At 36.1% G+C, this 18,539-nt stretch overlaps 1 protein-coding gene across 1 annotated transcript in view; it reads left to right on the plus strand.

Annotated features, from left to right (window-relative positions):
• COL21A1 (collagen type XXI alpha 1 chain) overlaps nucleotides 1-15,468 on the plus strand; it is an 83,571-nt gene extending 68,103 nt beyond the window's left edge. Inside the window, exons 20-30 of the mRNA XM_053460592.1 lie at nucleotides 3,636-3,689; nucleotides 4,614-4,667; nucleotides 4,972-5,043; nucleotides 6,280-6,315; nucleotides 7,446-7,490; nucleotides 8,025-8,057; nucleotides 11,959-12,105; nucleotides 12,205-12,259; nucleotides 12,991-13,191; nucleotides 14,079-14,156; nucleotides 14,762-15,468. Coding sequence (XP_053316567.1) covers nucleotides 3,636-3,689; nucleotides 4,614-4,667; nucleotides 4,972-5,043; nucleotides 6,280-6,315; nucleotides 7,446-7,490; nucleotides 8,025-8,057; nucleotides 11,959-12,105; nucleotides 12,205-12,259; nucleotides 12,991-13,191; nucleotides 14,079-14,156; nucleotides 14,762-14,949 — 963 coding nt within the window. The 3' untranslated portion in view covers nucleotides 14,950-15,468. The remainder of the gene's footprint in view (nucleotides 1-3,635; nucleotides 3,690-4,613; nucleotides 4,668-4,971; nucleotides 5,044-6,279; nucleotides 6,316-7,445; nucleotides 7,491-8,024; nucleotides 8,058-11,958; nucleotides 12,106-12,204; nucleotides 12,260-12,990; nucleotides 13,192-14,078; nucleotides 14,157-14,761) is intronic.
• The last annotated feature ends 3,071 nt before the right edge of the window (nucleotides 15,469-18,539 follow it).

Below are 18,539 nucleotides of genomic sequence, written 5' to 3' on the forward strand. Positions count from 1 at the left end.
CCCACTCCCTCCCTACCCCCCCTTCTCACGATCTATCCACTCCCTCCCTACCCCCCCTTCTCATGATCTACCAACTCCCACCCTACCCCCCCTTTGTAGGTCACTTACCGTCAACTCCTGTGTTGGGAGCGTGAGGCGTTTGTCTCGGGTGCCGGCGCTTCACTGCTGAACGCCGGCATATGACCTCATATGCCGGCGCTCAGCGTGAAGCGCCGGCACCCAAGACAAACGCCTCACGCTCCCAACACTGCACTCTGGGCAGCGCTGAGGCAGGCAGCTGCGGCAGCAGTGGCGACGGCGACAGCAGCGGCAGTGGCGACGGCGGCAGCAGCGGCGGGGAGCGGAGGCATCGAGGATTTCTGTCAGTCAGGGGGGCCCAAGAGTTGCCGAGCGGTCGTTTTTAGCAACCGCTCGGCACCCCTTGGGCCCCCCTGAGTGGCAGAACTCCAGGGCCCGGTCGCAGTCCCGACCCCTGCGACCCCGGTAGTTCCGCCACTGAATGGGACTCATCAGCATTAGGTTGGATACTGGCTTGAGGCGTAGAGCAATACATAAAGCACACATGCAAGATTTCTGTGGGGACAGAATGTCTGGCTTGTCTGGTGGTTGTAGATTAGTATGTAATAATGCCTCTGCTAAATACTGATTAGGAACACAAAGGGAGGACAGAACATAATAGATACTGGGTGTGATATATGATACATGGCGTGTTAGAGTTATTGACAACGATAGTATATGACATTTGACATTATTGTGGAAGTGAAATGTATTCACTTTGGCATGAGATGCAAAGAGTCTTTTCAACACAGTGGCCAAGGAAGAGTTCTCTACTGTAGAGATAGCCTCTCTTATGCTCTCTTTAAAATAAACGAGTTAAATGATCGTTGCATACACGTATTTTTTGTCAAGAAATGTTATTATATAAACAGGAAAACATAGTTTCTATTATTTCCAGAGAAACTCTGTGTGGAAGAAATGGTGAGCTGGATTTTAGTTAATAATGGGAAAACTTGAGGGTGCTTTTAATTATAACATAACTAGTTTCACTTCCTGTGTATTGTATCTACCCTGTTAAAAGAAACAAACAACACGTTACAATGTTTTAGCAAATGTTTGTCCAATTTTTGTATTAAAAAAAAAAAATCATTTTTTCCTGAAGAAAATTTCAAACAGCTTCGATTGATGTGCAAAAAGTAAATTTGCTGGAAACTTTTGAAAATGTCATTACATTGGTTCCATTCTGCAATTTAATTTCAGTCTCCAAAGGGAAAAAGGGGAGGGCATCACACATTTCATACATATAACGCTGATTTATTGGATTGTGTTTAAGGCGTATGCAATATACAATCCCATCCCTAAAGCATTATTGGTAGCATTTTGCTTGTTCCTTTTTATATACTACAGGGTGTTTAATGTTATTTAATAAAAACATCTATGATGGTACTTAATATATACTAAAATCATCCAATAGTTAAAAAGGGCTGGCACCTTTTGTTTTCAAGTCCCAGTGCAATGCTATATGACTCAAATGTCCAGAAATGCAATGTTTCTTGCTTCAGGACTTCATTTAATTTGGCTAATTTATTAAAAGTTGAGTTAACTTGACACACAAAACTTCAAACTGCTCTCATGCACTCAAGTTGCTCTTGAGTTGCTGTGAGTGCTCAAGGCTTTACATTTTAAAAGTTGCAGTAAAGTTTATGCTAGTGTGTTAGGATGGAAAGTTTTAACATATGATTAATACTTATAATGATAATATAAATATCTAACCTCCAGATCTAAGGGCTAGTCCAGTCTCCACTGAATGGCAATGTCTTGGAAAATTACCACTGGTTGTATAGAAAGTCATTTTGTAACTTAATGGTCTTGATCAAATATCCATTAATAATACAAACCATTGTGTGGAAATCTGTTCATAAACAGGACTATGCATAGGACACGTTTAGACTGGAAGAAAGGAGATTTAGACTAAAGCAGAGGAAAGGGTTTTTTACAGTAAGGACAATAAGGATGTGGAATTCTCTGCCTGCAGAGGTAGTTTTATCGGAGTCTGTACAGACGTTTAAACTGCAACTGGATGGATACCTGGAAAAACATAATATTCGGGGATATAATCTTTAATTATGGGGAAACAGCTTATTGATCCAAGGAGAAATCTGACTGCCATTTTGGGGTCAAGAAGGATTTTTTTTCCCTGGTTAGTGCAAAATTGGAAAGAACGAAACCGGGGGTTTTTTTTTGCCTTCTTTTGGATCAACAACAACAAATTAACAGATATAGGAAAGGCTGAACTTGATGGACGCATGTCTTTTTTCAGCCTATGTAACTATGTAACTCTGTGTAATTTAATCAACCTGGGAGGGAGGGTGTAGTTTCCATGTATATCTTCCCTCTATCCATCCTCTGCTTGCAAGCACATCCTGTTTTGTGAATAGACCTCATTGTCTACATACTAACATAATTTTATGAAATAAAATGTATTTTCAGGCATTTGGGGTAATGTATAACTGGCCACATTCAAATAGTTCATATATTTTTAAACCCATCTAAATATGGAATGGTATCAAGCTCAATAATCTGGTACATGTTATGTTATCAGATCACCAATATCATCAATATGCCTTCCTTCAAGCAAAGCTTTTTTTTGCATATAGTTAATACTTGTTTAGCTGATTTTGGTGTTGCTGGATGTGCATTACTGATGGGAATAGCAATAAGAAAAACTACATTAAGTCCAGATGCAGAAAGTTGGGAATTCCCTTTTGGAAAATGTGAGTTTGGACTAAACTTTGTGTATTCCAAGCTATTCTTGGATGTAATATTAAAAAAGAAAAGAAAGAGAGAAAAGAAATATGGAGAAAAGAAAATGTGTTAAATTTCTTTATTATGCATTTTCTTTAATATTTAGTGATATTTAGTAATCAAATGTAAAGGCATATAAATATGTTATTTTATTTAGAACTGAAAATGTATATAAATAGTTCACTTTCTAGTTTGTTCATGTTTATTAATGACAAATTTTAGAATAATAAAAGCTACAGAATATTGTGAGTTTTTAGAATATGAAATCTGAAACTGTTTAAGTGCAAATATACCTTACCATTCCAGAATTTAGTTGCCAAGTAATTATACATGTGTTGGTAGCGTGGCGTCAATAAACCCTGCTGCTAATGTGTGGAAATACTTAATTGACCCATCAATCTGTAGCTTCCTAGAATGTGTGCTGTAGATGTGCATAACTAATCAGAAATAAAAAAAATACAATAAAAAAAACAATAAATAAAATCTAGGACACCTACAGAAATATACATTATTTCCAAAGATTTTACAACATTACAAAAAAGCAATCTTTAATGAAAATTGGTGGACCATGTGAAAAAAATGGAGTAAAGTGGTAACAGCAACAATTGCTTTGTCTGCTTAAGGTGCTGTTTTTTTTTATGTAATAAAATTTGTATATATTGATATACAGATCCTTACACAAGCCATTGGTGAAAAACCATCTACAGCAAATTATTAACGTCACTGTCTATACCATTAACCTAGATTCTTCATCATGCATTTCTGAGTAAAAGTATCAAATCAAGGTTTTACTTATTACGTGTACATTGATTTCACTTTTCATTTCATTTTAGGGTTTAACTGGACCAGAGGGATTACCTGGTCCTACAGGAGCAGCAGGACCAAAGGTAAAAATCTGAATATATTATTTTTTCTAAGTGCTTATTTTAGATATGTATCAATGCTGGTCTTTAAATGAGATTTGTTTGAAAATAAAGGCACATTATTATTAGACATGAGCAAATGGGTTAACAACTATTTGGACAAATGTTTTGGTTTGTTTTTGGCCTATTCATTTTCAGGGCCACAAATTACATTCCCTGCTCATTCAGTTCGAACGAAAATCGGAGGGGATTTTTAACTTGGGAACAGCCGACTTTCAATCATTTCCACTCAGTCTCTCACACTCTCTTTCACTCCCTTCCCTACCTTCTCTGCTGACCGCTTCAGCTTTCACTTTTGCATCTTCTTGTTCTTCATCTTCTCTCTTTTGTCTTTTATCTTCTATCTTGGTCCGCATCTCCATGGACATAATCTTGTTCAAACTTTCACCAAAATGGAGGCGCTTCCAGTGATGTCCTCTCACCCGACCTTTCACTGATAGCACCACAATTTTGGCGGAAGTTCACCTTATGGCAAAATAGCGGCACTTTCAGTGAAGTCCTCTCATTCAGTTTGAGGATCGGGCAGAACCTGGCGCGAAATTGACGTGGTTGGCAGAGAAGATAGGGAAGCATTTAGAACTTGTGAGAGAGAGAATGAGAGTGTGAAACAGTGAGGAGAGTGTGAGTGACAGGGCCTGTGAATTTCGGACGAAAATTCTGAGCTTTTTGCTTCATTTTCCTCAGCTTCATGGGGGGGGTGGCCTCATTTTTGTGGCTTTGTATGAAACGCAGAATTTGCCAAAATTCTGTAAATTTGCAATTTGTACAAATCTGAATGCACATGTCTAATTATTATTTTTACTAAGGGAAAAAATATATGACGTATTTAACGTGTTTGTTGGAAATGATTTATATTGATAATCTAATCCAAAAAAGGTTTCTTTGTAGGGTAATAAAGGTGATCCAGGGCTTCCAGGAAAAGCAGGATCTCAAGGCATAAAGGTTTGACATAAATGATTTTGAATATCTTGATTCTTGATTCTCATATGGACATCACTTTTTGAAGCACGTAGACTCATCATTCTAACCTGAATAATATACAGAATATTTTAAATTCCATGCTAAATCTACAAATAAAATTATAAACAGGGTATCAATTGAGTGCAGTCACTCATCTGTAAATATAATGATCAGCAGACTTGAAATTACTCATATTTCCATGAGGATTCTTCAATTTCTTTATGCTGTTCAAGAACTCAGACATTCTGTCCAACTATATCCAAATAATATGCTTCTTATATGACAGGGTGAAAAGGGTGAAACAGGTCCACCTGGTCAACAAGGATACAGTGGTATACCAGGAATCATGGGTCCAAAGGTAAATCCTATTAACAATTTATTTTTCAATGTATAATAGAGACTTTTTCAGACAGCTGGCCTGGTTTATAATCTACACGAAAATTGGCAATAGTTACAGGGGAGGTAAAAGTTTGAGGTGGACTGGCCCATGCATGTTCTAGTGGGAAAATGATCAATGGGCTGCTATGTATTGCCACTTAACCTGTTGGCTGATAAGCTTTAAAGTTGTGTAGATAAGTGTGGTAGGATGGTGTTTGTTTGGGATATTTATGAGATAAAATATGCAAAACCATTATTTTGTTAGATATACAAAATTTGGGCCCAATTAATTATCATGAAGCACACGACAATAATAATATGAAGAGATACCCTATAGTTTATTCCTGAACCTAAATTATTTCAGATCACATCAAATGTATAATTCCAAATTAGATATTCTACCACCATGATCATTGGTCAATCAAGATATTATTTATTGTTATAACGCAATCTACAATATATATATATGATCTCTGCTATGCAAAATATAAAACAGAAAAATAATCTTACAAGCATGTCATAATATATCGTGACATAAAATACAGTGAATTATTGATCAGTTATAGGGTATAAATTACTGATATGATTCTTGCCATTTTTGGCTGCTTTTAAACTAGCCAAGCATTAGCATGAAAAATCAATGGGAACACCTTCTGTGCAAGCGTGCAGTGCTTCCTATCAGACCCGCTGGAAATCTAATGGATGCAGACCCGCTGGAAATCTTTGTTTCGTCTCTTGCCTTTTTTTCTGTCTTCTTCCTTCATCCGCTTCTCCATGAACCTGGCCTCCCAAGGCACTTCCAGGACACACCCTCTCCCGGATTGGTACTCTGAGAGGCCAGAATAATAAACATAAATTTGCAGAATAAGAGAAGCATTTCTGATTCTCTCTTTCTCAGAGAATCTGTTTCCATTATTCTGTTCTCTCAGAGTACTGCTGCCCTTTTGTGGAAGTGCTCCGGAAGGCCTGGTTCCTGGAGAAGCAGATGAAGAAAGAAGACAACAATAAAAAGCAAAAGAAGGCAGAAGAACAAGAAGAGGCAAGACAAGAAGCAGAGCTGGAAGAAAGTAGACAGACAGGGGCACAGAAGTGGTCAGTGGAGAGGGTAGAGAGACCTTAAGAGAAAAGGGATTTCCAGAGACTTGGGACCTGTGTACCAGTGTGTATTACTGTGTGTGTATCACACTGTATTACTAATTATGATACTTTTTTTCAGGGTGATAAAGGAAGTTCAGGTGAAAGAGGCAATCAGGTACAACTCTGCCTTTTTTCCTTTGGGTAAAACAGATCTATGTCAGATGATCCTAGCATTCATTGCTTGTTGATAAAATGAATTAAATATGTATGTTCTATTTTAAATATGTTTCCAACATTGCACACTTGCTGTACACATTTTAGGCTTATTTGGGCTTCCTTATTTTCAGGGAAATGAGAAAAGTTGACACAATTGGTTTTGGTGTCACTATTTTTCAGTGATATTAAAAATGATTTTAAAAATAATGTTTTTTTATCCCTATATATCTATGGTGTTGTATTCTATGGAGTTAGAAAATGTATGTCCATGCAATCACATAAAATGACTCACCCTCACTTTTCTAAACACATATTTTTGACTAATGTTCATCACAACATATGTATAAAATAAATGCTTCATTTTTCCTAAGATCTGTTTTGTTTAAAAAAATGAAAGGAAAGGATCTGGAATTGTGGAATAGAATTGAGCCTTCCTCAAACTGTTCCGACAAAGTTGGAAGCATAGCCTTGTCCAAAATGTCTTATTATGCTGAAGGCGACATACCAAGACATTTTGGACAATGTTATGCTTCCAACATTTGGGAACAGTTTGGGAAAGGCCCATCTCTTTTAATCTAGCATGACTGTACCCCAGTGCACAAAACAAGGTCCATAAAGACATGGTTGGATGAGTTTGTGTGGAAGAACTTGACTGACCAGCACAGAGCCCTGGCCTCAACCCCATGGAACACCTTTGGAATAAACTCGAATGGAGATTGTGAGCCAGGCCTTCTCGTCCAATATTAAGTGCCTGACCTCACAAGTGCTATACTGGATGAATGGGCAAAATGTCCCACAGAAACCCTCCAAAATCTTGTGGAAAGTCTTCCCAGTAAAGTGGAAGCTGTTATAGCTGTAAAGGGGGACAAGCTACATATTAATGTCTATGTATTCTGAATGTCATGCAATGTCATAAAAATCCCTATTGGTGTAATGGTCAGGTGTCCCATTTTGTCCATATACTGTCCCTGGAGTTATTTAGGATAGATACACATATTTAATTACCATACATATGTATAATGGTAGTTTGGTGTCTATATATAATGGTTAAATGAGTAATGTATTATTCTGTGTCTTTGGTATGTGTAGGGTCACAAGGGGGAACGTGGTGCTTTGGGTGTTCCAGGTCTCAAGGTATTGTTATTCTTGTGGTTTAGCTTGTTTTGTTTTGCTTGTTGAGGCTTTCTGTTAGCAGAAAAACATACACAATGTGAAATTAATTCAGAGTTTTTAGAAAAGTTTCAAATTATTTTTAGGAAAGAAGGTATTTAACATATGCACTGAGACTATTGATTGATGAAAATGTTAGATACTGACAGAATTCAGTGGTTGTGAAGGCAAGGTTCTAGGCTTAACATCTAAAATATTACTGCTGGTTTTTAAGTTACACATAATTTTTTATGCCTGTTCTGTATTCCATTCACATATTGTATATCTTTAGCATTGCTATTTTTCCTGGGCTGTCAAGGTGTTTTTACAAAGATAAAATAAAGCTGTCAGAGATAAAATTATCGATTTGCATATCAACTACTCCCAACTCTAATAATCCTAATTTTTACAGTGGATTAAACCATGTAACAGTGCAAATTGAGCATATGTAAATCATGATTACTTAGTAAACTATCTGATATTTTTTAATAATCTATTTTTTATTTCTTACTTTTTAAGGGAGAATCTGGAGTGGCTGGTTCCAAAGGAGAGGTATTTATTACAGACATGAGAGGGATCCATATTTTGTGCATGTTGGGAACTGAAACCAAGAGAAAGCAGTAAGAGTACTCTGATTTTAATAGGTTAGGAGAATTGGGTATGATAGTCCAATAAAATGAAAGCAAATGGTGTGTATTTGGCAGTGACTCTTTTTTTGCCTATTACCTAGTGTTGCATTGGCTTAGGCTACCTGCTTGCTCACCGATGTCCCACGAGGCTCAGTGCATGTTCAATAGCATACATATATGTCTTGCTGGTTTTGGACCGAAAGACACTGATGTAATTTAAATTAAGCCCCTGTCAAGCTGTTCGTAAAAGGAATAAGATTGTCAAAAAGGAACTGAGTTTTCAACCTGGTGTGACTCTTCTGAAAATCAACCAAACATAGTCAACGTGTAGATCTGGATAAACCTTTAACCTTGCCTTGTTTGTGACCACCTCCTTTACCTTTAAAATGTGTTTGGACCTCTTGCACCAATATCTTCAACACTCCAAATGTATAATGTCATATGGTGGCATGACTTGGTAGATTATGTGTAATTGTTTCTCATTGTTTTACCATTAAATGGTAATGCTACTATTAACAATATTGCTGATAGTTTCCAAGGTTTGAAGCTCAGCTGATTTGTTGATTTGATTATTAACTAGATTTGTGCATTTGTATTCGGGAGAACATGAAAATGAACACGAATTTTGTTCAAAGTGAATACCAAATAAACTAATATGGCAGCGGGTAAACATACACAAAGATGAAGAAGCACAACATGAAGAATCTTCGTGTTACTCTTCGTCTTCGTAAATATCTCCTAAGTAATATCCTTGGTCCTCCCCATACAATTCACTGCCTCTAGCCTAACTTTAGTCTTCGTAGCATCGCAGGGATTAACAGGAACAGGAATCTGTAGGATTGTGCCAGGAGTTAAAGGTCCATAAGAGCGACTCTATTGGGCGCTGGCAGGGAACTCCTCTGACATCAACAAATGAAGAGCACTGCCCTTTTCTGGGTGATGCCAGAGGAGGCCACTGCCGGCGACCAATAGAGTTGCTTTTACAGACTTTTAACTCCTGGAGCCGGGAGACCTAGTCTATTGTTAACAGATACGTAATTCAGTGTTTCCTCAAGAATACTTAAACCTCAACTTTTAAGAGCACAATTCTAAAAAAAAGTCCAAAAAAATTAAGGAAAAAGAGACAATTTCTAGGTGATATCTCGGTTAATCCAGTCAGACCCAATCAGACCTGCTAAATGTGTTATTCTGATTTGTCAAAGCCCTAAAAGTCTGGTACTTCACACAAAGCTTATGATATTGAGATTGTCATAAGCAGTAAAATCATTGTAATCAGGTACTCCTGATGGTGATAGACCCATTTATAACAAGTGAGATCTAAAGGGTCCTATATGATCCATTAATGTGCCTGCAGTTGCTGCTCCATTAGTGAGTGATATACAGAGAAAGAAATAAAGAAGCAAATAAATCCCTTATTTTTTTTTAGAAGTGTGCATTCTGATTCCTACAAATTTAAATTTTCATGAAACTTGTCAATTTGTACGAATGGTGGAAAATGAGGAAGGACCGCCAACGAAACACAAAAATGAAGCAAAGAGCTCTGAATTTTTGTTTGAATTTTGTTGTTTTTTCCTCTTACCCATGCTCTCTCATACACGCATTCTCTGTCATACTCTCTCACTCTATCACACTTGCTCTTAATGTCGCCCTACTTCCTCCACTAATTGTATAACTGTTTCATTACACAACTCTGCTTCTACTCAAGACTTTTCTTGTTCTGAATGGAAAAAGCCCTCAGAGTTTCATCCAAATTGAAAGGGCAGAAAAATTTGTTGTCCAAAAACAAATGGACCAAAAACTAAACAAAAAAAAAATCATAATGATCAAAATGTACCCAATGGGTAATTAAATATTACATTTGTTTTACATGTCATGAACAACATAAATGTTAAAAGGCTGGATAATGATGAATTAGTTTACAAAAATGCATTCCATTTTATTCGGCTGTGTTTTAACTTCTTCAGAGCATACTGAAGTAAGTTCAACTCTTAACCTCTGTTGATATAAACAACCTGGTCATTGTTTCAGAATTTATGCCGTAAACTTTTTTTTGCAATTGATATTTTAAAAATAGCATGGGAACAGTCATGTTTATACATAATTCTGAATAATTCAAAGATAACAGGGTGGGCAGATACATTGATGCCAGGTGAAACTTATGGACATGCTAAATAACCTTTTTACATTTTGTTTTATAAACCTGGTTATCAATACATAAGTAGCATTAAATCATTCTTCAAATAATTGAAGAAATATCCAATTTCCAAATATTTGCTTAACCTGTGCACAACACAATAAGTGTATTGATGAATACATTGGATGAAGACATTGGTTTTCCTTAGACTTTAATATAAAAAGATAACTTATTGTGTCTTGACACATCTCTTGTATTTGGAAAATCTAGCCCTTGTTAATTGGTTTCAGTGGTTTAACCCCTTAATGTACGGGCTCAAAATGCATTGTTTTCAATGGGTTTAGGGACCGCCCATTGTCCCTAATATATCTGATAATTGTAAAGGAGACTGTAAGACTAACCACATTTCCCCCAAAAATATGCTGATAAACCTGGCCATGACAGTACGTGGCAGCTTGTTATGATAATTTCCTTTGTCTGCTTTCTGTGTCTGTTGCTAGACCCACTGGTGAAATTGTAATGTGTGATTATGTATGTTGGTTTTCCAATAATGACTAGTAATTGCTTTACAAACATTTCATAACGCTAAATGTTTGTTAAAAAAAAAACATTTTATGGTCTAATCTAGATAAAATAACTATCATCCTTTGCTTCGCATAGTTCTGGTGTTTATGCAGTACTTTCAAATGATTCTAAGCCAAGTCCTTGGCTGGCATATTCTGTGGTACAGATGTGCTTCTTCTTACAAATGAGGCCATTTTTTGTTTTGCTGTAGTTGACAAAACTGTAAGCCAATTCCAACTGATTTATATCTGTCTGATTGTTTTATTACTTACTCGCTTGAAAAATGTATTTATAGCATTGGTTTTGGTGGCCTCCAAGCCTTTGTGCCACTTCCTAATAATCTTTGCATTCCAAAAGTTATTTATATTACAAGCTTTATTAAAATACAACATAGAGTTGAATGTTTAATTATATTCTCACCATAAAAATATGATTTAGAAAGGATGGTTGATTAGATTTTTCAATGAAGTGCTGTAGATTTCTGTTTCAATGACTACAGAAGACCCCCATCGTATCCTAAAAACACTGCTTCAATTTTTACATTTGTTGAATAAAGGATATTACTACTAGTAGTTACTGCAGAGAACGAAATAACCCTAGTAGATCATGATACCTTTTAGTGAACATGTTCAGAGGAAAATGTCATGTCTTTTGTGTGTATGTTGTGAGTCCATTGTCAAATTTCCTTGATTTCACTGATAAACTGCTTGATCATTTCTCCACCAGCCGCTAGCCGACAGTACAATATACAATGTTGCGTGTGTCTGCAGGTATTAGGAGTATATTTTGATATGCTCAAAATGCTGTGTTTAGGATTTGATTGAGCTATCACCTGTGGATGTTAGACAGGCATACATATTAGAGAGAGCAGTGTGTTTCAGGCGAAGAGGTAATGATATATTTGCATTAGAACAGTTACCAAAAAATCTACTACTGAGTATTTTTATTGTGCTATTGAGAGTTGTATGTTATTTTTACATTATTTAAATGTTAATATGTGCAAAGATTTTAAAATAAAATTAATAACAAATTCTTTAGATCATATCCTTATTTTTTTTTTATTTGTTCAGAGGAACTGATTTTTTTTAGAAAATAATATATTTCTGTACCTATAATGTTATTTCAGAAAGGAGAAACTGGAGATCCAGGATCCCGAGGCTTTAATGGGCAACGAGGTGAACCAGGAAGCCCTGGATTAGTTGGTCCTACTGGCCCAAGAGGCATTAGTGGTGAAAGAGGACCACCTGGATCACCAGGACCTGAAGGACGGCCTGTGTGTACCTTTTGTGATAAGCATAACTTTATTACCATTTCACCTCAATAGCAAAATTAAAATAATAACAAAAAAGTTTTTAACATTATTTTGTTACAGGGTAGAGAACACTCTGAGGAATTTGTACGACAAATTTGCCTCGATGTTGTAAAAGGTATGAACACAAAAATATTCATTTTTCGTGTAACTCCAATTATGACTGGAGCCTTTCATCAGACACAGCCCCAAATTCTCACTCAGGGACTTCAAGGAATACTTAAAACAGATTACAGTATTCTCCATTGTTATAGGGCTAACAACTTGTCTAAGTAAGGCAAAACATTGGCTAAAATTTACATAGGCACTATAACACAGACATAACATAGACATCTAGATCACCATAGAGGTTGTATTAATGTCCAAAAGAAGATACCCACAGAATAAGATTTTCATGATATTAAATTTAATATGTTTAATAATATCACATTAATAATATTATATAATATAATATTTTTAGATAACCTAGATTGTAAACTCATTTGAGCGGTAAACAATTTAAGTCCAAATTGTTATGTGATGCACTACTTATTATGTCCTCTGTGTCCATAGTTCAGAGCTGCAGACTATACTATATAATTAATAACTAATGATAATTATCATGGACATTGTTGTGATGTTTTGCAACAGTCATGTTTTAGCATCTTAAGTGAGCACAGATGAAACAATATAAATGTAACAAATGCAACATTACTGAATTTACTTTGCATGTAAAGAGGTTTCTGATTACTGATGTACCTCAACACTGGTGTTTTTATAACATGCCACCAACAAAGTGCCATATATCTCTTATGTGCTGTTGTAGGAAACAAATATTAATGAATGGTTCTATTGTGCTTCTTACTTCAGCCCACTTACCATCTCTGCTGCATAGTGAAAGACTACAGCATTGTGATCAGTGTAAAGCTCAGAAGGGGTCTCCTGGACTACCAGGACCTCCTGGGCCAATAGGTCCTGAAGGTCCATCTGGTCAACCAGGGCCGCCAGGAAGAAATGGTTTCCCTGGGCTTGTGGGACATCCAGGAAGCCCGGGTGTCCCTGGTCCTAAAGGTATGTGTAGAAAACATGAATGAGTCAATATCTATATGTGTGTCTTTCTTTCTTTCTCGTATGGATCGGACACCCTCCACTCCAACAACCAAAAAAACAAAAAAAACCCTTAGTACTTTCCTCGCTGACTTTGCAGATTAGAAGGAGACTGTCAGAGTCAGTGCGGTCTTCCCTCCTTTTAACCCTATGGTGACTCCGCACAAGATGCCCTCACACCACATACACAGGGCAAGGAAGGAGCACAGTACTATGCCGACCGCAAAGAAAATGAGCCATGTGGGTCCGGCGAGTGCCCACAAACGGTTGTGTGAGTCGTGATCATGGCCTGCATTAGGTGTTCCACTCCTGTGGGGCCCCCTCACCCAGATTGTACACATAGGATTTTCCCCAGTGCCCAGATTACATCCACAGACCTGCCCAGCACACAGCTTGTACACAAATAGCCATCTGCCAAAATATTTGCCACAAAACAGCCTTTCTGTGCCATCTTCGCCCCCATTTACACATTCACATCCATGCTATCACACATTTAGACATACAAACATAAATACATTCTCATCACACAGACTCATTCATACTCCCTCCCGCATGCTGTGTGAGAGTGTTAGCTCTCATTTTGAGCCAAAGAAAAGGGGTCAACCAATATATATATATATATATGCCCAACACAAAAGGAAAATACAAACAAAATTAATAATTGTAGTTCATTGGCGCCTAATGGCAGTGAATTGTAAAATTGCTCACTCATGAATCGCATAGACAATTTATTGCTACATTTATTCTGCAAAATATTGTTACTATTTATTCTGCAAAATATTGTTACTATTTATTCTGCAAAATATTGTTACTATAATAACTCTTAAGATATTTATTTCCAATCTAAATAGGACCTCCTGGGAGGCCTGGCGTAAAAGGCGATAAAGGAGATAGAGAGCTTGGATTTCAAGGCCCACCAGGAATCCCAGGTAGGACTTCATGTTTCTGACATTGGGGTATCAAGTAAAGATTGAGAGCCCTTTGTGCAACATGATCAAAAATGCAAATAGTAAACCATAGGTTGTTGATATTAGTACTAACAAATAATGTCCCCATTAACTATTTATCCATTTTAATTACTATTATGTTGTATTCACTATTAAATACATTATTATTATTATTATTATTATTATTGTTTTAATAAACACAATAATCAGTAAGCAACTTTTTATATAACACTATAAGTGAAGAAAGGAAGGGAGACCTGCTTAGAGGACTCTACTCGATCCCTCCTGTTATACTGGCTGTTATAATGTATCTGTCAGTGTGGAGCCTGCAATGCCAGCTCCAGTTTACAGAAGGGTATCTAGGCTGCCTTCAGTCAGCCTTCTCCCCTCAACTCCAGCACACATAGATGCTTGATGTGATCATTAAAGTAGCAGGGGGTTGTATCAGCCACTTCAGATCCCTGTTATCTGGCTTGACATATTTTCTGATTGTGTATTCAATTATGGCCTACACTTTACAGTAAACATAAACAAATCAAATTAGACTGTAGAATCCTACTAATGCTCTTCTTTTTTCACAACTTTAGGACCTATGGGTCCACCTGGATTAAGCAAGGAAGGACGGACTGGGCAACCAGGGCCTCCGGGTAGAGATGGCGAACGTGGCTCTCCTGGTGCACGGGGACCACCTGGAGAGCCAGGGATTTGTGATCCATCTTTATGTTTTAGTGCAATTGTTGGAAGAGACCCATTTAGAAAAGGACCTAACTATTAGCATTGGATTATAGGAGAAGCATTGGTAAGGTTTTTACCTGTTCTCGTCTTTCATGCCTCAGGAAGATTACTTTTTGTCAACTTATTAGGAACACAAGTACCTCTTTTTATTTTTAAGTTAATTATTTTTGGCTTTAGTTCAAACATTGACAGCCATTAGAAGTTTAAAGAATTGTTGTCTTATAAACTGCTATTGACGTTATTAGGTCCTACTATTGATCTGTCATCTATGTGTAAATTATACAGATATAAATAACTGTGAAATGGTTTCACATAAACCTTGTAGCTCAGATTCAATGAGACTTTGAGAGCAGGCATGTGCCATGCATCCATATTTCATAAAACAAGAATAGCTGATACAGTTTTCAACAACTATTGTGTTTTACTAGAATATATCATTCCAGGGATACAAATTTAAGCTATTTTTTTGCAATTGATTTCAAACCTGAAGAATGTATTTTACATGAAAGACAACAATCATATTTTGGAAAAGAATTAAAACATATTTTTTACTGACAAATTGTGTGATTTAGATTTTTTATTTGACTCTCGTGCAAGCAATGATATATTTATGGAAGAATGATTTATAGATATACATATGGTACTACCAAATAAAAAATAGTTTGCCACTGGGAAAATCAAAGCAGTTATTTGTCATGTCCATCACAAATGGGGGCCCATACTTCCAGAAAGTGGGGTTTCTATTCAAGGATCTGTCCAGAGCCGAATGTGGAGGGTGCATCACACAATTCCTTAAGACGTGTGAACAGATACAGCAAATAAATTCTATGCTCAGACAGTTTTGTATTGGAACAAAAACCTAAAATGTATCTGTATTTGCAGTACGGCTCACAGTGGCTGGCAGCCATGTATCTTTTTTTTCCTAAGGAAAATTGAAGTTTTGTTTACAAGCCAGTTGGCACAACTTGTTCGGGACCGTTCTAATCTATGTCCCACTGATTGGTAGTACTCACCAGTGTCTTGACAAAATGTAAAGCTCCGGAGTTTCACAGGTGCACTTTTGGTTTTGCTGTGGAATGGACCCCAAGCATCTACAAAGTCGGGCATGGCTTTGCCTGAAGTACTCTACTGCCCATTTGTTTTGTTATTATTGTTATGATTGATATTGTCCTGACAGTATATTCTCATTTTTTTTGCTTTTCATATGCTTAGTGTTCTTCATTTTCCCTATAACAAATTGTGATCAATGTCATCATATTGTATTAAAATCAATGTTGATTATGTATTAACGTACTTCAGTGTGGTGATGAATTTCTTTGTCGGGACTAAATGTACTGCAACTTGCCCGGTAGTGATTTTCATTTTACTGAAAATTTTGCAATTTTTAACAACCTTTAAGAAAGTAGAACTATGTCACTACATTTCCTTGAAATCTTGTCTACACACTTCCCTGAACCTGTCTTTTCATTGCCAGAGACCTGGAATAAGGTCTCCGTGGCATTATGTGTTTTGTATCCCTGAGTAAGTCACCAGATGTGACACAGATGGTTTTCTCATGTGCAATATTTGCTTCTTGTTTTTTTTTTTATATATTTAACTACCAGGAATCAAAGTATAAAAATATTAAAAAAAAATGTGAGGCATTTATACAAAAATCATTCGCTAATTTTAGTTAGAAGTAAAAGAACATCATACCAACAGGACTTCCCAATTATTATGTTACAATAGGGAAAATGCATACAGAAGATAATCTTCCCTAATCTTAAATTGTGCATTTTTTAATACCACTGGCAGGTCCATCAAAACTCTAGCCTGTCCCATAGAAAGTGTAATGCAATCCTGGTGTTGTAAAGTAAGATACCTTCATTTGGATGAATTGTACCCTGAAATACCTTAAACGTGTGGGATTTGGAATCTCGTGTTAATTATATGTGGTTTAACATTATATTTTCTGACACTTAAACCTACCAAACTAAACTTTAGATATAACTTTGTGTTCCTTTAAAGAAGCCACTATTATTTTCGCAATGCATTTGATTAAACAGCTTGGACTTCGAAGAAAGGTGTGCATTAGCCCATGTTGCTGTGGAAAACAAGGTATGTATTTTAGAAGATGCTCCGTGTTTTCTGAAATATCCAGCGGCGCATGAAGAATAAGTTTGACGTCTATGAGCATTTCCTGTGCTTTCCCCGTTCCAACTTGTAAATGCCAGACATCTGTATATGAATGGTAAAATCTTAGATTTAAAAATAAAGTATGAGTTTTTAGATGTGCATTTATTTTATTGAAGGGCTTTGATCCATGCAGAATAATATATTTCTTTATTATTTAATGTGTAAGTTGTTTAGCAGTAAATGAACACGTATGGAATGTTTACTGATTGGAAAACCATATTTTATTTATAGAGCGCCAATAGATTCTGTAGCACTATTTTAGTGAACAGAGAGAATACATAAACATCAAAAGCATTAAAGTTTACAATATACAGAATTATCAACATGAAAACACATCATATTGGTACCTAAGAAGAAGAGGGTTCTGCATCCTGAGAGTCTACAGGTAATTATCAAAATAAGGAATCATTTAACCATACAGTTTTTGCCTTCCATCGAAATAATATATACGGTGCACTTGGAATCACTAGCTTTTAATCATTGACTTTGCATTACGGGGTGTCAATATTCTAGGTACTAGTCAGCCATGGCACAATAACACCTGTTACCTACTGATTGTGTAATTTGTATACATTGTATTTGTAGATATCAACTTAAGGTTCCATGGTCCATTTTACATCCTAAACTGTACCTGATCAATGTGTACAATCTGGTTCATCATAATCAGCCCTAAAGGACCATAATCTGTTTAATTTTACCTGCAGATTTATAATAAAGCAATATTATATTTGCATGCACCTCCGTGCCACATAAAAATAACCTTTAGCCAGATGGACAAACTATTAATACTTTCTGGTTTACTTTGTATGAAATGTAAATGTAACTAAATATTTAAATAGTTTTCTAGCTTTGAGAACACTTTGCACTTAAGCAAAATGATTTAGTAACTCAATTTCTTATTGGTTTGAATACATATTAATATTACCTACTACATTGTCTGCTTAAAAAGAAGATATACAACATACGACAAAATGCACACACGGAGTTCTGTAAAGTAGATCCAATGTTGGGTTATGGATTATAGAATTGTTTACAATACATCAAAAACAAATCTCACAAAAGTAGGTTACAATTTTTTTTTTAAATTCTTGAAATTTAGTAGAAATCAGAAATATATTCCATGAAAAGAAAAACAGGAAATTAATATTGTGTGTGTGTGTGTAGAGCAGAAACGTTTGTTTATAAAACAGCACAGAAGCCTGGAATTGCTGACTGACATTTATCTTATAATCATTTGGCTTTTATACTTTATAATAGAAATTGTCTGTTTAGTTTGTAAAATCCTAACTGCACAACAACTTAATTATATATATTTCAAATGTTTTAATATCTCTTTTGCTCCTTTCTCTCAAGACTCAAGAGTAGGGGTCCAATCAGTAGAGGTAAATATGCCATTGACCGAAACGAATGAATTACTTGTAATTGCGTAATGGATTGTGTATTTTCTGGAGAGGC

Source organism: Spea bombifrons, chromosome 3, assembly GCF_027358695.1.
Source record: "Spea bombifrons isolate aSpeBom1 chromosome 3, aSpeBom1.2.pri, whole genome shotgun sequence".
NCBI lineage: Eukaryota > Metazoa > Chordata > Amphibia > Anura > Pelobatidae > Spea > Spea bombifrons.